The following is a 22,080-nucleotide window of genomic DNA, read 5'->3' on the forward strand; positions in this document are numbered from 1 at the left end:
TGATTCTACTCCTCGCAAGCACCTCTGCAATACTCGGCACCCGGGGGAGGCGGGCATCGCGCACCATCGGGCACGACACCACTCGCACCGCCTGAAACACCCTCTCCATTGAAGTAACACTTTCCAATATCGTTCTGGCAAGGGTTACCCTCACCAGGGCAGCAGTATCCGTACGCGTTGATGTCAAAATTGTAGCAAGCGACAGGGTCGACCTTTGGCTCCGCTGATGGTGTAGCCGAGGGCGCGGGGGCTGCGGTGCTTGTCACCAGCATAGTCGTCACCTCCACGGTCTCCAAGATAGACGTAGTCGAAACAACAGGAGCACCCTCCCAATCTACGAGAGGAATGCCTGCAATAAGAGGCTTGAAGGCTGTCTGATTCATGCCGGACCAATCCTCGCAGACGTTCTCGACAGCTGGCTTGTAGGTCTTCTCTGCAGGCTTACTACAGGGTGCAGAACTGCTGACTGGCTTTGAGCTCGTTGTCGGGGACTGGGTTTGACGGGGGGTGTTGGTGGGCTCATCGGGCCCTGATTGCTGGGGATCCTTCGAGGGATCGCTGACTGTCTGTCCTTCGGGAACGGGGACAATGACGCCTCCGAACGAGGCAAGGCCACCGCCGGGTCCGCCAAAGGCGACGGCTCCCGCGGGGATGACGACTGCGACAGTGCCTGATACTGTGATAACTTCGGGCTCCGCGCTACGAGAAGGTGTCGGAGTCGCAACTCTCGAGGGAGCTACATCAGGCCGCTTTCGTTAGCAATGTAGAATAGATGGTAAACGTGTTGTTCTCAGAGAAGTGACCAGTGACTTACGCTTGCTGGTTGAAGTGATGATGGTGGGCGGCAAAGGAGTACGGGACAAAGAGGGTGGCGCCGACGAAGTTGTCGAGTTGTCAAATCGTACCTGGCGCTTCTGGCGCACCAAAGTAGAGGATGCAGGTGATGCTGGGCAAGCGGGCTGTTCTTCTGCGTTGGGAAACGCCATCGAATCAAGTGCAAAGATGGCATAGTTCTGCGCATTCTTTACCTTCTCTGCTGCTGACAAGCGGGAGCAGCTATACATTGTAAGAGTTAATAGATTGATCTCTTAAGTGATTCATTTCGAGTCCGGAAATGCCTTACCATGTGGCAGAGTAGCAGTCCTCAGACCTATCATCAAGGAATCCGAAGAACGGGTTCTTGAGATCATCCGCACGTTCTCCCGCACCCGTGGCAATGAGCATATGCTGGGTCTCGTGGACCAAGACGAAACCCTTCGACATGTCGCCGATGGCACTTTCAGCCTGCCATTGCTTCACCATTCCCTGGTTGGTAGGCCGGGTCTTATCGAAGAAGGTCTCGCATAGTAGTAGTAAAGTGGTCCCAAAGACTGCGGCCTCGGTATCTGTCGCACTCTGTACACCCGCAACCATTTGACCGTCTGCACAGGGTCCATTGTTTCCGGAACAGCCGAAGACAAGACTCTTGTCTGTCACTGTATTGGGGGGAAACAAAGGCTCGGGGGAAAATCGGAAAGCTGTTTCGACACTCGGGGGCTTGAGGGAGTCGATCACAGGACGGTAGTGCTTTTCAATGAGATTGGAAGCTGAAGGACCTCCACTTTCTATGCAGTAAGGGCGAAGTAAGCGCTTTGTATCCTTGAAAGAGACGACAGGTGTGTTGGCTTACCAGGTCCGAACCACGAGAAGTACGCTGGAGTCCTCGCAACATTGGACTTTCCAAGAGCAGTAAGAGCTGCATTTGCGAGTTCATGTGCCTCGACAACGCCCTGATCTATATCTAAAATTTGCTGAGGGCTACATGACCATTGCCCCTTGATGATGACGGCTTCGCCATCGAAAAGATCGCGCTTGCTAATGCTTTGATGCGATGCATGTGATGTAACCACTGGCAACGACGCTAGCAGAGAGCCAGAAAGCAGTAATGAACGTAAGTTGAATGACATGTTGTAATGAGTGGACAGAACAAATAATGAGTGACGGAGGAGCTGGTCGGCCTGGCGCAGATTCAACATGCGCCGGTAGAAGCGGAAAACATGCTGCACATTTATGGACTTCTACAGCCGGTAAGACCGGCGCATTCTCGAAGCCATCGTCTGTCAGAAAAGATCTAATTAATTATGATGCAGAATCAAGACCAGCTCGCAATTTACTCACTACCCATAGCGCCTCTTTGCCAAGCAGCTCTTAGAAGACCACATTGCTATCAATAGCACCCAGCCAAGCAGCGGGCCACAGACACGGGACCACATGAAACGCCCACATATTGCCACCCTTGGATTAGACACGATGACAAGAGCTATAAGCCCCCGGTCACAACCTATAAGCATTCGATCGCTTAGAAAAGGCATATTGAAAGTTTTGAGTACTTCGCCCCAGACAGTCTAGAACCAGCCTCAGTGGTGGCATGTTGTGGTCCACAATGTCGCGAAGACAACTTCATCCCGTCCATGTCAATCAGTTCATCCCTTCTGTGCAAACAAGCTCAAGGCTAATGTTAAGGAGAGTACCACTTCGAATCCTTCTGAGGATGAAAAGTTTCTCATGCAAGACTGGATCGCCCCTCCTGCCCGCACGCCTCACGGACTTTGTGGATAGGCATGTTCCTGGCGTTCGCGATATGTCCAACAGCGTCGCAGAATATACCGCCTGGGAACCCGGGAACTCTGAATCTCACTGGAGACCAAACATAAATCTCCGTAAGGCTGTCAATCTCACAGAGTCTGGTTCCTCTACGCAACAGGGATGAGATGATTTGGGCGATGGTGTAGAGTTTGACGGCTGCGCGCGGCTACGACGTGACGCGCAGCTGCAGCATGGACGGAGAAGTATAGTGCGTGAGTCCTTAGTGGTGGTGTGGGCCAAGCCACTGTTTTAACAAACTTCAATCTACGGATAAGGTGCCCAGAACGGCTGGTTGGCAACCATGCTGAAATTGGCAGCGGACAAAGTTGTCAACTGCCATCATAGGCTTTCTCAGTAGGTAGTTACAGGCTACGGTGCCGGGTGCCGACTCGTTTTCGCCAAAGAAAACCGGGCGCAACGATTACACGGAGCTGTTGATCCACCCCGTCGGAGTTTCGGAGGGTTGCATTGCAGCTCTAGTTGTCTTCTTAAGGAAGAGAACAAAACCTAAAAGTGTCAACCCTAGTTGAAAGACAGCCCAACAGTCTATTTGTCAATAGGGCTTGGTGCCGCCGAGCCGCCAATTAACACATCATCTTGGCAAGTTCGTGCCTGGTAGCCTTCGTGACCAGAGACATGACTCTTCGCCATAGTAAAGAGATGTACGAACATCGGCTGTGCAATAGATACCAGTATAATGGGTGCCGACATGAATCGCACCCCGGATTGCCGGGATTACGATCACAAGTAGGGCTGACTCGCTCATCATTCATCCCAAAGCTGGGCAATCAATCAACGTTGTTGGGACGAAGAGCGAACTAGTCTATTTATGATCACTCTTGCCAACCGTGCGTAAGAAAGGCGACGCATAGCCTCATCCGACCAGTACACCTTAGGGCTTCGAGGGATCAAGTGAAACAGATTCGATGGCTTGGCATCATGACATAAAAGGTTTTCTGCCCAAGGTATCAGGAGTGGAAAAGAGCTTACGCCTCTCAACTCTTTTCGGGTTTCTTTTCCAGACTGGAAACTTATCGACAATAGTTCCGTCCGATGAGCGGAGTTTTGAGTACCTTACTACTAGTAAATACCGCACGCCCAGCACCAGCATGCTGACTCACGATTCCGCAATGAAGAACTACCAGTGTGTATAAAGTGTGGCATGGAGTGGGTAAAGCAATCGCATTGGAAGCCTTCTTGTTGAGCCTGTCAATAGTTGCCTCGGCTCAACTCTGCTAAATGAGTAGGGAAGACTGCCGTTGGAGATATGAAGGGCAAGGCCTTTTTATTGGATTTCACCATTATTACCAACATTCGCTCTCATACGCGCGGAGAATCTTATACTAATAGGAGTACCTGAACTTTCTGTTCTCGAAGTCCGTCAAGTCCATGAGAACCTCATCAGATACATCCTCCGCATTGTGTCCACTAGCCTCCGCCTCCGCGTCTCTCTGTTTGTTCCTCTTAATTAACAACAGCCGAATGGCGATAGCCAATACGACTTGACCGGCAGTGCAACCCATGATGACTTTACAGCCAGTGCCGTAGATGGGCGCTTCCGACGCGAGGAAAGCTTGCGGGCCTATGATGTTTCCCACGCAATACGCTAGAAAGACGAAGGCTGTTGATGTCACACGCTTGGTGTAACCCGCGACATTCGCAGCCGGCATTTGCAGCGCAACGACAAGAGCACCGACGAAGGAGGGACTCTGCAAACCTTGTTAGAAGCAACATTCGAGAAGGGAAAGAACACCACTCACAATGTAGTATGCCATCAACAGCCCGTTTTTGTTGCCGCGGTCCAGTTTCAAGAAAAGGGAAACAGCAATGAGTGTCGGCAAAACCCACGTCATCATGACAATGGTCCGGAAGTTTTTGAACTTCGAAGCGCAAAAGGGACCAGTGAAGATAAAAAAGGCGACCCAGGCTCCATACGGAATTCCGTAGGCAGTCGTCAAGAGGGCATCCTTTGTAAAGCCCTTAACAATGAGTTTGCCAAAGTTGGCGATGCCGCCGTTGACAATCTCGTTGAGAAGGGTGTAGAAGAACAAAAGCCACACTTGGATGTCCTTGAATGCTTCCTTAATTTGAGCTGGCTTGATCTTTCGGCTAAAGACACCAGTCTTGTTGCTCTGGCTGCGAGCAATAAGCAGGGCCTTCTCTTCCACGGTGAATCGTTTGGCAGTCATGATGTTGTTTGGCAAATAGAAGAACAGGACGATGCCCCACACGATGGTAAGACCACCGCATATAATGAAGATGATTCTCCAAACATCCCATCCGTCTGCCTGACCGACACCGTAGAACAGAATGCCGCCGATCATGGAACCGAATCCGTTGAAGCAGTAGAAAGATCCAGCGCGTACCGGCGCCTCCGCCCTGGTGTACCACATGCTGACGATCATCATGAAGCAGGGTGTGATGACGGCTTCAAAAGCACCCAAGAGGAAGCGGCAGACGGCGAGCCCAGCAAAGCTATGGCATGCGGCGGTGCAGGTGAGAACTGTTCCCCAGCAGAGGACGAAGATGCTGACAATGGTGCCGGTGGGGAAGTGCTGAGCAAGGTAACTTGCTGGCCATTCTGCCAGAAGGTAGGCAAAGTAGAAGATACTGGCCAGCCATGAATACTGGCTTTGAGAAGTATTGGTTGTTTCGAAGAGGTCGAAAACTGCGCCGTAGCTCAGGGCCTGCTTGTCGATATACTGCAGAAGGTACGTTCCCATGAGAAGGGGCAACAATGTGAGATCGATCTAAAAATGGCATTCGCGTTAGAATTCGCAATATGAAGACAGGGGATGTTGCTGGAGTCCTCCAGAGGAACGAGACTGGAAAACTTACCCGGCGGACAAGCTTTTTCTGGGCCTGTTCATCTTCCATGAGCTCTCGCAGATGCGCATGAGAAAGGCCATTTTGCTGCAAGAAGATTTCGGCTTCATCGAGAAGTTCAACCTGACCGGCCTTGAGGTCCTCGCCGATACTGCCCGGCCGAGAGGGTTGCTTCTCCGCGATCTCCAGATCCTTGGGCCTGGGCTGCTCTGCGTTGACGGAAGCCTCAACCGCCATTGTGGAGTCCGGGGAAGTGGGCGAGCGGGTCGTCGCTCTTGTGTTCAAGCACGCGATGGACGATGTGGGCACAACTAGTTCACAAGAATTACATGTAGCAAACGCAAGTTGCTATAATGAAGTGAGGCTTTACAACGTCAAGCGAAATTGTTGGGTCGCAAGCTCGGACAATTGCGAGATGTCGGGACTTTCCCGGATCGGCAAACTCCAAGGTCGGGAGTCTCCTTTTATTCATTGTCATTATCAGAGGTAAAAGGTTTCCGGCATTGGCTTTGTCGACTCCTCAACCAGCCCCAAGACCAAGTCCCTAACTCGATAAGAGACTAACCGATAGCGACTGTTCGAACATATCTCTGGGCGGCGGCCTACTCCCGACAACATAGGCTACAGATAAGATGTCAGGTGATATTATCTGCCCAAGCCAGCGTCATATCCTAGCAGTCCTCACTAGCAAGACCCAATTGCTGATAAGGGTCCTGGGTCTGAAGGAAATTCCCCGCGTTGAAATGGGGGCATGATGAAGGAGTGGAGTCGCCGTGGACACTGTGCAGCCATTGCCATTGTCGGAAAACCAATGAAGACCGGAGAGCAGATTTAGGTGCCGAAGCGGTTGAATCGACGGTTGAAGAGTGAGTGGAGACATTTCGGTGAACCTCCGCCTTATCAGCTTGCGCGTTGACTAACAACTTATCTTCGTTAGCGTGAGTTGGTCGGGATTTAGCCATGATAGTGGTTGTGGACCTTTCCGCGGGGAAATATCAAAGACACAACTCCCACTCAGCTTCCCCGAGTGCGGTCTGCCGATGAACGGACTTTGCAAACCACGACTGAACGCCAGAAACGAGCAGTAAGCACGCAACCATGTCCACGGTCACAGATCAGCCTACGCCCCGGCCTTACCGGTCCCATTTGCGCCCAGCCTGTTTGCAGTGCAGGCGGCGCAAGTCAAGATGCCAGCAGCAAGAGGGAATCACGTCGTCAACCTGTCAAATGTGCCACGTCTATGGCACGGACTGCGAATTCCCACCGTCTCCTCGCAGTGCAGGTCGAGCACCGCTCAACCCCGGGAAAGTCCAGAAATCCTATCGCACCCCTCAGTCCAACACGCCATGTCGACGGGAGCCTCTGGCATCAGCCAAGGTCCATGTCTCTGTATTACCTCAGAGCCAGGGTGGTGGCATAGGGGCATCGTGTTCTCCACCGACAAGCACGACGTCCAGCTCAGGCCCCAAAGTTGTGCTTGATCCGCACAACACCCATTTGATGCTGGCACTGGACAGTCCTGAGGACGAAGACAACTCGCACATCATTGGTCCAGCTGTTACAAATGATACCCAGGTGTTGGCTGACTATCTGAGTTCTGAGCCAAGCATCCACGAACGGATGATCCGTGTGGTGAAGCCTAGGCCAGGAGCTCAGGTGGGCCAGTTGCCCCGTCCAACAATGGCCGGGGGTCTTCGGAAGCCAGTCATCTTTACAGCAGTCCGAAAGCGTCCCTATGGTCTGTCACCGAGGCAGACGGCACCGTTGCAAAAATATCAGATTGTCGAAAAGATGTTGGAGCCGTGGACTTCGAAACTCATAGATCTGTAAGTTCTGGCGGTGTTCCTAATGTGTCCTTCACCTCCAGGCCATTGCCATGTCAATGGTGAAGCCGTGCTAGCAGAAGCAGAAGTGGGCGTTGAGAGTTGTTGCTGACCTGAACCGCGCAGTTACTTCCAAAAGGTCAACATATGTTTTCCGCTTCTGGACGAGGTTTCATTCAAGCACCAGTTCAACACAGCCCAAGACAGAATATCGCCGGCGCTCTTGTCCGTGCTCTATGCCCACTCCATGATCTTTTGGAAAACCAGCCCAGAATTGCCCTCACAGTATTGCCCGGACTCTCGATTTATCTGGAACCAAGCCACAGAAACCTTATTTTCTGAACTCCATATTTCGCCGGGAATATCCACCATTATCGCCATTATCCTCAATGTAGGAGGGAGGCCAACTACTTCCATGATCATGAACGAAATCCAGCTCGGCGCCGCTGTATCACTTGCCCAGTCATTAGGGCTCAACAGAGACCCTGTGGACTGGAACATTTCCATGCCGGAGAAGTGTCTACGAATGAAGATATGGTGGGCACTCGTTGTTCATGACAAATGGTGAGTTTACCGCCGATAACAAAGTAGAACACAACTAACCTAAGGGGCAGGCTGAGCCTAGCCTATGGAACGCCACCCCAAATCAAGCGCTATCAGTACGACGTGCCGGATCCCTCATTGGAGTATCTCACCGGGAAAGACGCAAGCGAAGCTCAAATTGCGGCCGCTTCGGTCTTTATCGGTCTGGTCACTTTGACCGGGGTTCTCGATAAGTATCTGGAGCATGTCTACGACCTCAACCAGGGCCGAGACCAAGATAGCAGCCAGACATCTCTTGACTTAGAGCTAAGCCTCGGTCAGTGGGAAGACTCCCTTAGCGACGATGTCAGGCGAATCATTACCCGCGGAAACAACCTACATATCCCCGGCGCGGCGAACCTGAGACTGGCTTATCTCTCAACTGTGTTACTTCGCAGGAGGATCGAGCTCGATATCGAGAAGCAGGAAGACGCTGTCCCCGGTGACGCACTCACCAACCGATACATCCAAGTTCGCCGCGCCGCGGAAGAGATTGTTCTCCTCGTGCAGGAACTGGAAGAGATCCACTTGAGCGACTTCTGGCTGCCGGTCAGTGCCTTCGCATTCACATCAGCAATGACATTCCTCTTGCGATGCGCTCTGGAAACCGAGAACACCGCCGGTGGCTTGGCTCAGAGTGCATCCTTAAAGCTGGCAAAGAACCTGATCGACTCATTACAATCTCACCAACAAAACTCGGGATGGGATTTGGGTGATCTCTGCTTAGCTCAGTACGGCGAGGTTGTTGAGCGTTTGCAGACTGCCGACAGCCCTTCGGCAACGGTTCCGGAGTTTCAGCAACTGATGATGTCGTCGGATGTTCCCATGATTGATGAGCTATTTCCTAATCTATGGGATATGTTTTAATGTGGTTGATGAGCGATTGGACGCTTCAATGTATGATATTAGATGATAGGCCTATGACTAATGACTGAGCTATTTCCTTCATTTCACGCTTAGTACTCACTCATTTCTTGAAGACTCCAACCAATACGAAGCATACCTCGCCGATGCTGAAAAGACTCGAGCTGAGTATAAGACCATCTGACTTAGTCTTCGAAGTTTTCCGTCTGCTTCCACCAAAAGTTGCACTCTTTCTCCGCCCACTTGTAGTCCAAAAACTCAGCCGAAGTCCCCAGACCAGATCCACCAGCACGCTCGTCGTTGCCCTCACCGAAGATCATTGTCTTCCCTACCTTTCTGCCTTCCTGGCCTGGAAAGGGTAGCCACTTAGGGCGACCATCAAACCTGCCCTTGATCCTGTTCGGGTCGCCATGAACAATGAAGGATGTTGCGTACGCGTGCATGAAGCCGGCAATCTCATCTTGCTTTGGTGAAATGGACCTGACCTCGGCATTGTAAGTCTGATAACGCATCTGGTCGCCGTGATTGGCGCCGTATAGTGCCGTCTTATTCAAGGCCCAGTGGTAGAGGTACACGGGAGGGTCACTTGATGACTTGCTTCCCCAGATCGCAGTGTGACGAACGGGGCATGTGTACGCATAGTGACCGTACGCAGCTTCGGCGCGCTTGTACTGTGATCCAATATCAAGAGGTCGAGTCTCAACGTATTCCGAGTCAGGGTTCTTCGAAGGATCTGAGTAGAGTTTGTTCAAATCTGCTATATCCTTGTCCGAAAGTTGGGGCAAGAGTGTGCGGAAGAAATTGTCAAAGTCTTCAGAGGTTGATGCCATCTTGGGAACGTACATTGCTCCTTCGTTATGGGCAGATCCTGTCAAGATTGGGACTTTGTTCCATTTTCCTGACTTCCATGCGTCGATTGGTCGCCTTGAAATGATGTCTCCGTCTAGCACCGGTTGCCAAGCCCATCGCACAGAAGGGTTGGATTGCTCATATATCTTCTGGCCAGACTCGATGATTGTGGAGGATGGCAGTGCTCGAAGACAGGGGAGTATCTCGTGCTCAGGTCTGTTACCGCAGCCGGTGAGTTCAAGGAACTCTTCGAAATGAGCTTCATTCAGCTTAGACTCAGGCGGATGCACAACTCGAGCAGTGTGGCCTCCCGAGTCCATGATGGCTTTATGGAAGAGAGTCTTCTTCTGGTTGATATCCATGATGAGATGTCCGATCTAAGTGATGTCAGCAACGGCCAACTTGGGAGGTATGTCAAACAAACTCCATGCGCCGCGGCGGATAACCCCATGATAGTCACATCATCAGGATCACCACCAAAAGCCGCGATATTCTTTTGAACCCATTCCAAAGCCACATACATGTCTTTCAGTCCGAGGTTAAGCAGACCCTCTTTCTTCGTCAGTGCACTGTTCATCCCACCGGCAACGCCAATTCGATATTGCATCGACACGCCGATCCAGGGTTCCTCAGACCACGCCAGCATAGACGGGGTATTATGCATCCGTGCAGCACCACGGTTGAAGGCCCCGCCAGGAATCATCACAGCAACGGGCAGCTTTTTGGCAGCGGCCGTGTGCCCCTTGGGTCGATACACATTGATCGTCAGACAGTCTTCGCTTTCCCAGTCAGGGCCGAGCCATTCGTCATCTGTGAAAGGAACAAGCTGCTTTCCCGGGCATCTACATGTCTGTTAGCATTTGAACTTCTCGAAGGATTGGGTTCAGAGTCACCTTGGACCAAGCTCAAATGCCTCCAGTGTTCCATTCCCAGACGGCACCGGGACTGCATGTCTGAATCTTAATTGTCCGACTGGAGGAAGTGCATATGGGATTCCCATGAAGCCCTCCAGTGGTTCTGGGAATGTGCCGTCGGTCACAAGTCTGCCCGCAATAGTGCCTTGATTGATCGTGACCGAAGCTATTGAGCTGTACTTTGATGTAGTCGACTGGCTAGCTCCATTCTGCCCTGTCCAAAGATAGGCGCAAATCCCAGCAACGGCTAGCGGAAGACCCAATGTCAATCGCCAGTTGGGACCCTGGTTTCTCGTCTTCGACATCTCAAACATCTGACAAAAAACTATGAGTCGTTCAAGTCTTCACACCAGATGATTCGACTCACATGTATCAGATCCAACAGACGTCTACACAAGAATGCGATGACTTATTTTCTGCTTCAACGGATGCGGGAGTACGGCTTGATAGTTTGATGCCAGCCGCCAAGGGGCACGGTGCGGCCATCACTCGAGAAGATGCCGGCGGGATAAGCTGGGGAACCTCGCCGCGGGAAACTCCCGGGATCCCGAGTTGAGACGTGCCGCCGGCCCCACTCAAAGAAAGACGACTTCAACGTGGCCTAGATGAACGTGCTCGGGGAACGGATGCCGATCTGCCATGCAGAGAAATGCTGCCGCTTCCGAGCGTCGAGTTAAGCTTAACGTCAACTCCGCTGATCTGCAGAATTGATGAAATGCACGTTCAAAGCGAATGGCCGTGTCTCCCAAGTCATATAGACACATCAATGCCAAGGACTCACTTTTGGCTCTTCAAGACTCATCTAAATCATAACAAACGTGCATGATATTGATGTCACTTTTGTTCTCTTCACGTTGATTCGATTCTCTCAAGGGGCATCCCAAAATTTGATTTAGTTGCACTCATGTAACTAGAACCAGGCGATCAAAAACAAAAACAATTCAGAAACATCAAAATCCCGTAGCCAAAACCATATCCTTTCCCATCACCATGGCAGACTAGTTGCAAATGATCTCCCCGTTGCCACTCTGCGATGGCCAGCCGGGGCACTCAACACAAGCCCCATCAGCATTGGGGTTGAATTTGCGGCATTGGCGGACAAAGTCATCACCATCGATGCACTTTTCTCCTGATGCGCATTGCAACTAACGTTCATGTCAGTACGTGTTTCCGAACCCTGAGACGATTTGATGTGACTTACGTATGAGCCACGCCACCTGACTCTGTCTGTAGCAGCCCAGGTAAGTGCCTGATGGGGTTGATAGACGATGGGTGCTACCAGCTGTCAGTATGCCGCCGAAGTATCAAGTTGAGGATAAGAGCAAACTCACCCCAAGTGAATGGGTTGCTGCAAGGGTCTTCGGCTACTTTCTTGGTAGTCTCAAAGTCAAGCTCCTTGTCTCTACCATATTGGCAGGCACAGTAAGAGTGCAGATCAGCGACTGTTCTGTTTCGTATTCAAGTTAGCTATGGGCAAATTGGTGTTGATATAGCTAAGTACTTACACAGACGCAAGGAACAGAAGCCCAAGTGACTTAAGAAGCATTTTAGAAAGAGTGAGAAAGATCGTTGGTTTAAAGAGTGAAGTGAGACGAAAGCTCGATAGATGGTAAAGACAGCGATGAGGTGGTAGTGGATAGGTGGTGTGGCCCAGAAGACCTAGTACTCACACGGAGGACATGATTTATATACATCTTGTTTTAGTCGTTTTCAACTAGCAAGTCTGACAGAGACTATATCCCGCCGTGATGTTGCCGAATCCGTCGGAGTTCTCGTCGCAAGTCTGAGCTCGGCATCGACCGATCGTTCCCCAAAAGTAAATTAGATGAACGGAAAGCATGAAATATTGAGACCGAAAACTCTTCTCATGATCGGATGATTCGAGATGGATGAACTTATTCGAAGCACAGTCAACCTTATGGTTCGTGACCTATAGTAAGTGATTTGCACTAGCCGCAACCTACCTAGACTTATGGACCCCAAAAGCGCAGGGGTCACTGCATTCGTGGTCCTCGAACACAGCCCAGTCTCGAATGGCCCGATTCGTAAAGGTTCGCGAATTTTGAGTTCATCTTCGCCCTCTCAGTTTCGGCCAGATCGGGCGAATTGGCTTTGACTGGTAATGACTGTCGAATCAGCGTACATGTAGTCATAGTTGTACCTTGCGCTAATCTAAGGGTCCGTTCCTTATAGGGCTTAATTCTGAGATGTCTTTTTCCTAAGCACCAAGCCAGACAGAATCGCTCACATTACTACGTGCTGTAAGTGTTGAAATGCTCTCATCTTGATCGGTAATCTTTCCGTGGCGCTGGGAGATTGATACCTGGAACGGCAACTTGTTGCTGTTGGGCGAGGCACTTTGTCCCGAAATTCAGGATTCATGAAGCCTAACCTCGGATGCAGGCTGGTATCACTGGTAAATAAGCCTTATGCCAAGCATTGCACACAAAGCCAAGTCGTTGAGCATTCTATGTGTTCATCTCATTCTTCTATAGACTTTTTTTGTCACTCCAGTACTTTTTGATGAGCGAACATCAGCTAGCAGGGGGTGTTGGCGGGTACAATCTCAAGCAAACTTCTGCGCCGCCTCGTTTCGGATGGTGAAAGCTTTGACACCTCCAATACGAAGTTGAATGTCTGCTAACTCTCGCGATCCTGACTCGGAATACACGAAAAACTCTACAGCCTATACATTTGGTAGAAGTTCGCCTGAATCCCGAGTCATCCGTGACTAGTTCAAACCAGTTCATCTAATATGCTTCTTTTCATACGCCGATTACCGACCTGGGCAGGTTCCGGGCATGGGCAGTAATCATAGAAGACGCGGTAGGGGCGAGTTGACATATGCGTATACTCCCTTTCGGCCAGGGGGAATATAAGTCGTATGCCTCCTCTGAGTCTTGCCAATCTGTACCAACGCCATCATCACACTCCTTTCATTCTGAACAAGATCACTACTTTCATTTTCAAAATATCCAACGGTCATTTTCCAAAATGCGTCTCTCCTCTTTCGTTATGTGGGCCTTGGCCTCTACTGCCTCAGCCATCGCCATCGGAGAGCCCAGCCCTGTTGTTGTGGACCGGGAGGTTTCCTCTCCTGGCGCTTCGGAATTGTACAACGAGCTCAAGAACCTGGCCGTTCGCGACATTGAGGACACATTCAAGCGTGAAGCGTCCACTGACTTGGCGTAAGTAATATGTTCACTTCGCACTCTTCGAACTTTTCTGACCTTAGCTCCTAGCCTCATTCCGGACCACCCCTCCGCTTTGGCAGCCCGTCAAGGCAGCTGGTTCAACTTTGGCGTCTTCAACTGCAGAAGAGCCAATCCCATCTCTGTCACCGCATATGTCGTGGCTGCCAAGGTCGCCTGGGACCAAGCTACAGGCCTGTGCAAGGTCTGGCTTTCGAACAAAGATTTCAAGTACGACATCACTGTCCGCCTCTCCAACAACAACGATCCCAACACTCGCCAAGAAGTCACCGTCCGTGCCGCGACTTGCAACTCAGAGTACTCTGTCTCTTTCTTGAGGGATGGAAGTGGATTCAAGCTTGAGGTTGGAGGACAGTCCAAACCGGCACCTTCCCCTCCCGGAACCCGTCGTTCCCTTCCTGCCAATACCTCTGAGAACCCCTTCCACAAGAGAAGACTCATGATCGGAGCTTGAGCTTCAGAGTGGTCGGATTCCAGACAACGAGGCATTTTCAGCGAGCGGCGCAAGGTGGCGAATGCCGTCTTGACTAGGCTGGTTACACCGATGAAATATCCGGAAGGCAAGTCAAGCGCGAAAATTGTTGGCTGAATGTCTCTAAAACTCTGCTCGGCTAAGGTGGGGAAGATATTCAATACCGGTTCGAAGTATTCAAAGTTTGGTTCAGGGTTCTTTCTGGGTATCGGCTTAGTTCATGAAGTTATCGGGAGCAGTATCGAACGGAGGAAGAGATGTTCAAGGGCTTGTGAGGATTCCAAGATGTCGTATGCCTTATCAATTCACCATGATTCCATGTACGAGGTCAAAGCAACTGGCGATGTTAAAGAACTTTCAACCTTCTCGAAAACGTCTGCAATTTTTGGACGTCTCAACTTGGTTGTTGTTATTCGTTGATTTCGACAACGCCAAGCTAATCTTACCCGAAATGGACACTGCGAGGGAGCCACCGCGCATGCATTTACCAAAACGCTGACTGAACATCGACCATAATGAACATCAGTGAAAATGGCTCTCACATTGCCTTAAGGATATTTGCTACAAATTAGCTTCATAATGTAATGTCGAGTCCTCTAGAAAGAATGAGCTTTTCGTAAGCTGCAACTGGAGGCGTGAACCGTGTGGGGTAAATGCGAGTCAACAGCGAACCACATCACGAAGGTAGTCCAGTTCAACGAGTCCCAAAGCCGCATCGATATCTGTTTTGTCAGACAGTAATTGGTGGAGTACAGCGCGGGGTTTCCTTTGCTTCCTCGCATGTTAGCAGTCTGCAGCTGCTCAGTCAAATCAAGGCAGCACGTCCACCGGTGTAGTCTCATCAACCTCGTATTCCACGAGTCCCCTGAATGCGATACCGAAGACTATTGCTACCTCGCCACAATTTTCCGGTAATACATAGAGGCATGTAAGAAAGCGTACATAACTAGCGTGAGGGGTACCTGCACACATTAATAACAGTAAACATTGCACGCGGCTCCCACTCGACCACTCCAATGACGAATACCACCTCTTTATGGGTGTGACGGAAAGCGGGCCGTGGACAGGGCCTTACTTGCATTTGTCCATAGGTGCCTTGCAGCTTGTGGTGGGGGATAGCACGGCTATTCTGGGGAAAGGCCGCTCTGCAAATTGGGTGCTGCACCATCAGGTCAAACCGTGCCATCCTAGTGCCTGTAATGGTAAACGACGTGCCTATCCTTCGTATTTTAGACTACTCGCCTGACGATTACAACCGTATGAAGGGAAGGTTACATAGCGCGCCTTTGTTCTCATCGTTCATAGCGTATGGATACCCCAGGCACTTCAACTTTAGGTGGGCAATCGGCGCCATGCGGCTATGACGATCATTCTCAAGTGTATAAATGTTAGAAACAACCACGTCCCTTCGAAAAGTGAATTCTAGTATCAACAACACGCCCTATCTTCCTGCCCTTTCCTCGAGCGTTCTGACAAAGTCCCAATATTCACTTGTAAATACCTTCACCGACGATGCTCTTCAACGCCGCCTCCATTCTCGCCCTTGCGACCTTGGCCTCGACCGCCGCTGTCCGCCGGGCTGATTACGGTTCCTGGGATTTCTCTGGATTCGTTTCCTTCCCCGCTAGCGGATATCTCTCTTACGGCGTCGACGCAACGTACACAAACAGCCAGCTCGCTGCACCGATTGAAGTGACATGCAGCTATCTCTACAACCCACAGACAAAGACCGAGATCGCGTCATGCTCTGACCCAAGCTTCACCTATGATTTCGGTGGCGTCCGTAAGTCACAACCTCAAACTACATTACTTGTAGATGGCGGAAAGGATTTTTTGCTGACAAGTGTGTTCTTAGGCATGGCCAACACCATCTCGACTGTGACTTTAACACAGACTGTTGAGCTGGACGGAAGCCCAGTCACCGTGACTGGCGCGCAAGAGTTTGATTGGGATTTCAGCGGTGGCTCTGGGCGTTCAGGAAGTGCCAAGGGACCCATTGCGGCTCAGACTGCCACCGCTTGAGGATCGAAAAGGAGATAACATTGAGGCACAGTACGCCACCTGTTATTTTCCAATGGAGTGCATAGATGGCAGCACGACTACCTCAATATCAGGGTAGCTCAATCATCAGATAAGAATCCACCTGGGAAGACAGGCCACTTTTGTGACTCTTTGTCTTGCCTAGAAGCTGAGGTTTTGTCTAGGGCCATATTGAAATGGGATATTTTTGGTTTCTTTGGTGATGATATTCAATATGTTTCAATGACAAGGATGCTAAGAGCATGTACCAGAAAGTTTTCTTTGTTTCGGCGGTGCTATTTTGCCACTATAACTATACATTTGCCGCCATTCATCTCATCAAAGCCATTGTTCTTGGCGTACCGAGCCGGCAAAGAGTGCCCGAAATCATCCTTTTCGAAGAGGATTTTCTGAATCTCGTCAACATGTACAACTATGTCTTGCGGCTCCTCTTCATCGCTTTCTTCTTCCGTGTTCCTCTGACTGTAGTGCATCCGATTGAAGACTCTGTCCATCTCGGCCCCAAGAACATCACCTCCCAGCTGGGTTTTGTTATTCCGGAGGTTGACGTGGACTTTGCGTAGACAGTACGCAAAGACGAAATCGTCATGCGGCGTGCAAGTCTTTACGTCCTTGATGGAAATGCTCAAACTGCCCTGTATGCCAGTCATGACCGCTCCGCCAGTCCCAGGGTCCGCGCCTAGTTTCACTGCACCGCCTTTCATCTTGCTCTCCCCATGCGAGATCTGGTGGGGACTCCTCGCGATCTTGATGCCCGTGACCATGTACAACACCTTCTTCCTGACGGTCAGCTTCTTGAAAAATGTCTCACTCGTGAGCAACTTTTGCACTGCTGCCGTCTGCACACTGGACTTGACGTAATCATGTTCCCTATCCGCTCCCAGGTCGAGAAATGTTGTCTCAAGCCGAGCTGCACTCCAAGATCGTGTGACATCGATCGATCTATTGATTGAACTCTCTGCAGAGGCTGCAGAGAGAAACTGACCAAAGACACCAATGTCGCCGATAGTTTCCATGGATCTTTCCTGGGACCAGTCGTTTTCAAAACGAACTTTAGCTGCATTTGCAGGGAACGGTCTGATCGGGGGCGCCAAAGGTCGGTGAGGTACAAGAGGGTCTTCGATGAGCTGGCCGAGTTGAATCTGGTCATCAGGCCTATATTGGGTATTGGGAATGATAAAGTATGCCTTGCGCTGGGCTATCTTCTTATTCGTCAACATCTTGGCGGACATGAGATTGGGACGATATGACTCTGTACGAAATTCAAAAGTAGGTAAGGTAAAGTATTAGGCAATGTTTTGCAGTGAAACCTGGATGGTGCTTCGGGACCTTCTTAGGATGTTGGCGCGTCACTTTATATTTCTTTGGCTTCTTGCCGTGTATGTGACAAACGTAGACGAAGAACCTACAGTACTTAGGCGCGCGCGTCGAGGACTCCTCAGAAGAGTATGTGTGCCCGCACCAACCCACGATTCTCAATCCGATCAGCGGGTCACTCAATCCACATGTTTCCCGTTATCTGCTTCGTTGTCGCACCCGGAGCTCACAGAAGAGAAGATTAAAGATAGCTCTTTGGCCCGGGTTGGGGCTACCGGACCTAAGGGATGATACTCACCTACGGTGCCGCCGATGTGACCTTGTGGGCGCGCTGGAATTCGTGGTGGCCACTGCACTCGGGCGGGGGTGGCAGGTTGCAAGTACCCTATTACCAAGGGAACAGAGCGCCTTGCAGCCGCGCGCTTGTGTGGACGGGTCCGGCCGCAAATACGCAACGGCAAAGGTATCCAACAGAAATTGTATCGAAGACGTCAATAAAATGGAGTGTACATAAACGCAAGTAAAATTAGCCTGGCAACTGAAATGCTGTTATATCAATAGCCGATTGGCCGATGAGCCAAAGCTTATGAGTTCTGGTTCTGGATGGGATTCGCCAGATTCTGCCTGACCAAGTGGCCGCTGTATCTGCTTTGATGTTCTGATATACTTAGGTAGTCCGCTAATTGCTAATTACGGCTCATGACACTGGCAATTCGTCCGGAGCTACATGGTCTTCATCAATCAGTTTACAGTAGGCATGTAGCCTTTCGCAATTAAATAAGAACTTGACGCTACACACATACGTTTCTTGAAATCGACTTAAACTGTCGTACCCCCGTGCAGATGACAAACGTTATATTTTGCTTTGGAAGCCAGAGCATCACGCAACAATCTTGTGAAGGAGAGATCTAAGGACCTTACTTTCAGGTACTTACGTCCAGGGCGAGTGTCAAGGGTGTTTCCAGTTGCTGTACGCAGTACCAACCGGGTAGTCAGTGCACATCAGCTGATAAACCCCTGGCTCTGGCGAGCCGACCATGCTAATTGGCAGAGTTGCAGTGTGATTGGCCTTTCAATGTTGTTGGTCGGGTCTGTCGGATGTTGACCACAGGTCCAACCAAAATGACGACCATTTGCCGTTTATCCTTTTCTTAAAATACAATTACGCGGATATCCAGAAGTCTGTCGTACGTCTGTGGTCCGAGCAATGTCTCGGCCATTGCATGGTCGGCTGGGACCCTGAATACTTTACGTGTGTAGCCGTCAAATCACTGCTTATCTTGCTTCTGTCGTTGATGTCGATGACATGTAGGCACAGTATAATAAGACGACAGTTTAGGGAAATTGTGGTTATGCCCACGCCTTTTCCAAGCAGCTCAAGTTGGGCACTTCGCCTAGTCGATTGCCGCCATTGCACGCATAAGCGTGTGAGCTAGCCCTTTACAGACTGTTCGAGATGCCTTATAAACCCAGTAATACCCTTTCCCCTTATCGGTGTTTCCCGTCTTCTGCGCTGCCAGTCCCCACGCAACAGGATGCAGCATATCAGGTCGTGCCCCTTCAGGCCGCAGTGGACGAACAACATGAGTAAAGAATGAGACTTTGTCCAGCTGATGACAACAGATACTGCTTTCGTATACTCTACTTTTTGAACGGAGTAGCAGGTTGACAAAATCTTTTTGCACTGCGGGCTATTTGACGCTACCTTCGTCTCTCTTATTCCGTTAATGTGTAATCTTTGGCAGTCTGGTATGTTTGGAGAAGCCGAGTGACTCTTAAGTGAGGTGACTCGTGGCTCTTGGCCACCCCGCCACACCTATCCCCCCACACTCTCCCCCTTTACGGCTCAATAGGGTTGTCTCCCTTTCTGGAATAATAATCAGAACTTTACTAGTAATCGTTCTATCCTCAGGATACAGGCTAGATTAATGTTTATCTTCCACATATCGACCCATTCTACACTAGTCTTACAGCACAAAATCTATATAAGTACTTTCTCTAATTGCTACTTTAGTACTTATATCCCTAAAGATGTTTCGAGTAGAGCTTGTTTGCTTTTTCCATGATGTGTCGGATCGAAGATTACGATGCCTTTCTGGTAGCATAATGATACTTGCGACAGGGCGCCACAGCCTGCCTTGAGAGGTTCTTGGCTGGGATAGTTTCTTTATGCTGCGAAGGCTCAGAACAACACTTCCAAGGCGAATGACTTCATTACTCTGCAGTCGTCGACGTGTGGTCTCTCGGCGTCGTCGTGTACGACCTGATCTATGGTCTTCTACAATACAAAGCTGAGAACTGATGGGATCGACAGTGATGTTTGACTCCTCAGAATTCATGAAAGATCTGAGAATGACTGCAAGAAACATCCAGATAAACTCGAACTCTTCATCTCACGGGCTATGTTGGTGGTCATGTCACCAAAACTTTCAGAATCGGCGCTGAATGCTATTGAAATCTAAATCGATTAAAGTCGTGATGATTAATCTCATCAAGGTTCATGTGGTAACAGTATGAGTATCTTGAAGACTCAGTTGCGCCTACGAATGGCCTTCATTATCTTATTGCAACGTTCACAAACACATTCAATCATATTCCCCGACCATGCCCCCAAAAAGCTCACACATGGACGGTGTAGACAAACTTGCATCATGACTCGGCTTCATTGGATTGATCGTGAGTGGTATACTCTAGTAGGATGACCACTTCAAGTTCACCATTCCTCATCTTTCCGCGGCACTTTCTCATAAATTGATTATCTTCTCCCCCAAAACTGTTTTCCCCATGACTGAAGCCGTTCAAACGGTTCTCATTATTTTCAGCGTGCCTTGGATTTCAACACAGTTCTTAGCTTCACAAAACTCCAAATCCCTCAGAGCTAGTGGGCCAATCTTTCATCGAGACTTCGGGGGCTCAATGGTCTCTCCAGGCTTGGTAGCCGAGATGGCGATGTACCTCCAGCGACCCTTGCCCCGGTAAGTCTCCACACCAGCGACGGTGTTGATGAAGTAGCGCTCAAGGCCGAACGCCTTGATGAAGATGTAAGGGATGATTCCAAGGAGGAAGAACAGACGGCACAGCGGGCGAATGTTCTCGGAGAAATCGCGAACCTCAACATCCACAAAGCCCGCTTCCTCCATGAGCTGCTTGAAAACGCCCGGATGTGACCGGTCGTTTGTCGGCATGGCGGCATACTCGTTGATTTTGCGCATGTTGTCGGCCATGACTTCCGGAGAATCCCCGATGAACTCATGGTCGTACTCAAAGTTGGCGAGATGGCCGCCGGGCTTAAGCAGTCGGAAGAAGCCCGCCAGGACAGTCTCCGGGTCCGTGGCGTGAACAAGAGTCTCCATAGTGTAGATGCCATCAAACGACTCGCTTGCCAGCGACTCTAAGTGGTGGTAATCCCTCCTGTTGACAGTCACCTGGTTCTCGAGACCAGCCTTCTTGATGGTCTTCCTCGCCCTCTCTACATGGCGCTGGACGACATCGAATGCCTCGATTCGGAGGCCATGCTTGCTGGCGAGGTGTTTTGCGACATGCCCATTTCCACAGCCAGCATCCAGCACCGTTGATCCTTTGGGCAAGTTCAGGACCTCGGCCATCTTGTCCTCCATGGCCCGCAGGCCGCGACCAAGGGGGAAGGGGAAGTAGGTGTCATTATCCCAGTAGCCGAAGTGCCGTGTTCCTCCCAGAACCAGACGATAGCCGATACGGGACTCCAGCGACGCGTAGTAGGATTGCAGCACCGGGTTAGAGTTGATGAGAGGGTCCGTCTCTGTGCTCGCGGTGGAGGATGCCATTATGGGTCCGATGCGACTTTGAACTGACGGGAAGATCAATCGCGGGGCTGGGTCTGATGGATTCCACAAATTTGTTTGCTGTAGATTTAGAATTATTCTCAGGGCAAGACGGAGGTTTTCAAACAAAAAATGAAGGCCGCAGAAACGAGGGAGAGGAAGAGATTCAGAACGCACAGCCTGATGGCGAAAAGGGACACGCAACGAGTGAGGATGGGAGGGCTGGACGACGGGCGGCTATCCGCGCCATGCGGCCGCATTCGCGCCGTCGCTGATTCGCTCGTTAAGACCCCAGCCCGCGCCGAGAGCGCGAAAAGCAACCCTCCGCTTCATGGCGCGACTTTATTGGTTTTGACCTGCTGTGACGCCCCAGTGGAATACAACCAACCTGCCCAACGGTATGTATATTGCACATTTCTGAGCCTGCGTTCCAACGCCCCCCTGTCAACCGAGGCCAGGATGCAGAGCGGCGAGTTCATCACCATCAGGCACATATCTCAGCTTAAAGGCCCCCGTCGCAGTGACAGAACCAACAACAGGCTGCAGCAACCACCAACACGACGGAAACGACTACAAATCAGCGGCTGCAGATGGCAACCGTACCCGAGTTGCTGCAGATTTGGCCCCCGAACCAAGTATCGGCTGCGTTTCGCTGCTCTCGAAATGGAATGCCCGTAAGCACACTGCAAGGGTGTTTACGCTTGTTGGTGCCAGCCTGATGGTGAGAGGTGCCCGGTTCGGGGGGAGACGGGGGGG

At 50.7% G+C, this 22,080-nt stretch overlaps 9 protein-coding genes across 9 annotated transcripts; 3 read left to right on the forward strand and 6 right to left on the reverse strand.

Moving 5' to 3' along the window:
- Positions 1-5: 5 nt before the first annotated feature.
- Positions 6-1,413, reverse strand: CABS01_12745 (uncharacterized protein; the record flags this gene model as incomplete). The annotated part of the gene is made up of 3 exons (XM_060546097.1): positions 6-736; positions 815-1,056; positions 1,124-1,413. The coding sequence occupies 3 exons, from the start codon at positions 1,411-1,413 to the stop codon at positions 6-8; spliced, it is 1,263 nt and encodes a 420-aa protein (XP_060396328.1).
- Positions 1,414-3,968: 2,555 nt separating this feature from the next.
- Positions 3,969-5,688, reverse strand: CABS01_12746 (allantoate permease; the record flags this gene model as incomplete). Its single annotated transcript, XM_060546098.1, has 3 exons — positions 3,969-4,334; positions 4,386-5,375; positions 5,464-5,688. The coding sequence occupies 3 exons, from the start codon at positions 5,686-5,688 to the stop codon at positions 3,969-3,971; spliced, it is 1,581 nt and encodes a 526-aa protein (XP_060396329.1).
- Positions 5,689-6,678: 990 nt separating this feature from the next.
- CABS01_12747 (fungal specific transcription factor domain-containing protein) lies at positions 6,679-8,723 on the forward strand (the record flags this gene model as incomplete). The annotated part of the gene is made up of 3 exons (XM_060546099.1): positions 6,679-7,277; positions 7,401-7,838; positions 7,889-8,723. The coding sequence occupies 3 exons, from the start codon at positions 6,679-6,681 to the stop codon at positions 8,721-8,723; spliced, it is 1,872 nt and encodes a 623-aa protein (XP_060396330.1).
- A 182-nt stretch (positions 8,724-8,905) lies between these two features.
- Positions 8,906-10,788, reverse strand: CABS01_12748 (carboxylesterase; the record flags this gene model as incomplete). The annotated part of the gene is made up of 3 exons (XM_060546100.1): positions 8,906-9,946; positions 9,994-10,411; positions 10,463-10,788. The coding sequence occupies 3 exons, from the start codon at positions 10,786-10,788 to the stop codon at positions 8,906-8,908; spliced, it is 1,785 nt and encodes a 594-aa protein (XP_060396331.1).
- Positions 10,789-11,481: 693 nt separating this feature from the next.
- On the reverse strand, positions 11,482-12,029 carry CABS01_12749 (uncharacterized protein; the record flags this gene model as incomplete). Its single annotated transcript, XM_060546101.1, has 4 exons — positions 11,482-11,628; positions 11,685-11,758; positions 11,815-11,930; positions 11,989-12,029. 4 exons carry the CDS (start codon positions 12,027-12,029, stop codon positions 11,482-11,484), a joined length of 378 nt encoding a protein of 125 aa, XP_060396332.1.
- A 1,448-nt stretch (positions 12,030-13,477) lies between these two features.
- CABS01_12750 (uncharacterized protein) lies at positions 13,478-14,149 on the forward strand (the record flags this gene model as incomplete). The annotated part of the gene is made up of 2 exons (XM_060546102.1): positions 13,478-13,671; positions 13,726-14,149. 2 exons carry the CDS (start codon positions 13,478-13,480, stop codon positions 14,147-14,149), a joined length of 618 nt encoding a protein of 205 aa, XP_060396333.1.
- Positions 14,150-15,679: 1,530 nt separating this feature from the next.
- Positions 15,680-16,189, forward strand: CABS01_12751 (uncharacterized protein; the record flags this gene model as incomplete). The annotated part of the gene is made up of 2 exons (XM_060546103.1): positions 15,680-15,950; positions 16,023-16,189. 2 exons carry the CDS (start codon positions 15,680-15,682, stop codon positions 16,187-16,189), a joined length of 438 nt encoding a protein of 145 aa, XP_060396334.1.
- A 293-nt stretch (positions 16,190-16,482) lies between these two features.
- On the reverse strand, positions 16,483-17,439 carry CABS01_12752 (uncharacterized protein; the record flags this gene model as incomplete). Its single annotated transcript, XM_060546104.1, has 1 exon — positions 16,483-17,439. One exon carries the CDS (start codon positions 17,437-17,439, stop codon positions 16,483-16,485), a length of 957 nt encoding a protein of 318 aa, XP_060396335.1.
- Positions 17,440-20,418: 2,979 nt separating this feature from the next.
- CABS01_12753 (uncharacterized protein) lies at positions 20,419-21,327 on the reverse strand (the record flags this gene model as incomplete). Its single annotated transcript, XM_060546105.1, has 1 exon — positions 20,419-21,327. The coding sequence occupies one exon, from the start codon at positions 21,325-21,327 to the stop codon at positions 20,419-20,421; it is 909 nt and encodes a 302-aa protein (XP_060396336.1).
- Between the last annotated feature and the right edge of the window lie 753 nt (positions 21,328-22,080).

The sequence above is a fragment of the Colletotrichum abscissum genome (assembly GCF_030869225.1).
Source record: "Colletotrichum abscissum strain IMI 504890 chromosome Unknown Scaffold_39.1, whole genome shotgun sequence".
Taxonomy (NCBI): Eukaryota; Fungi; Ascomycota; class Sordariomycetes; order Glomerellales; family Glomerellaceae; genus Colletotrichum; species Colletotrichum abscissum.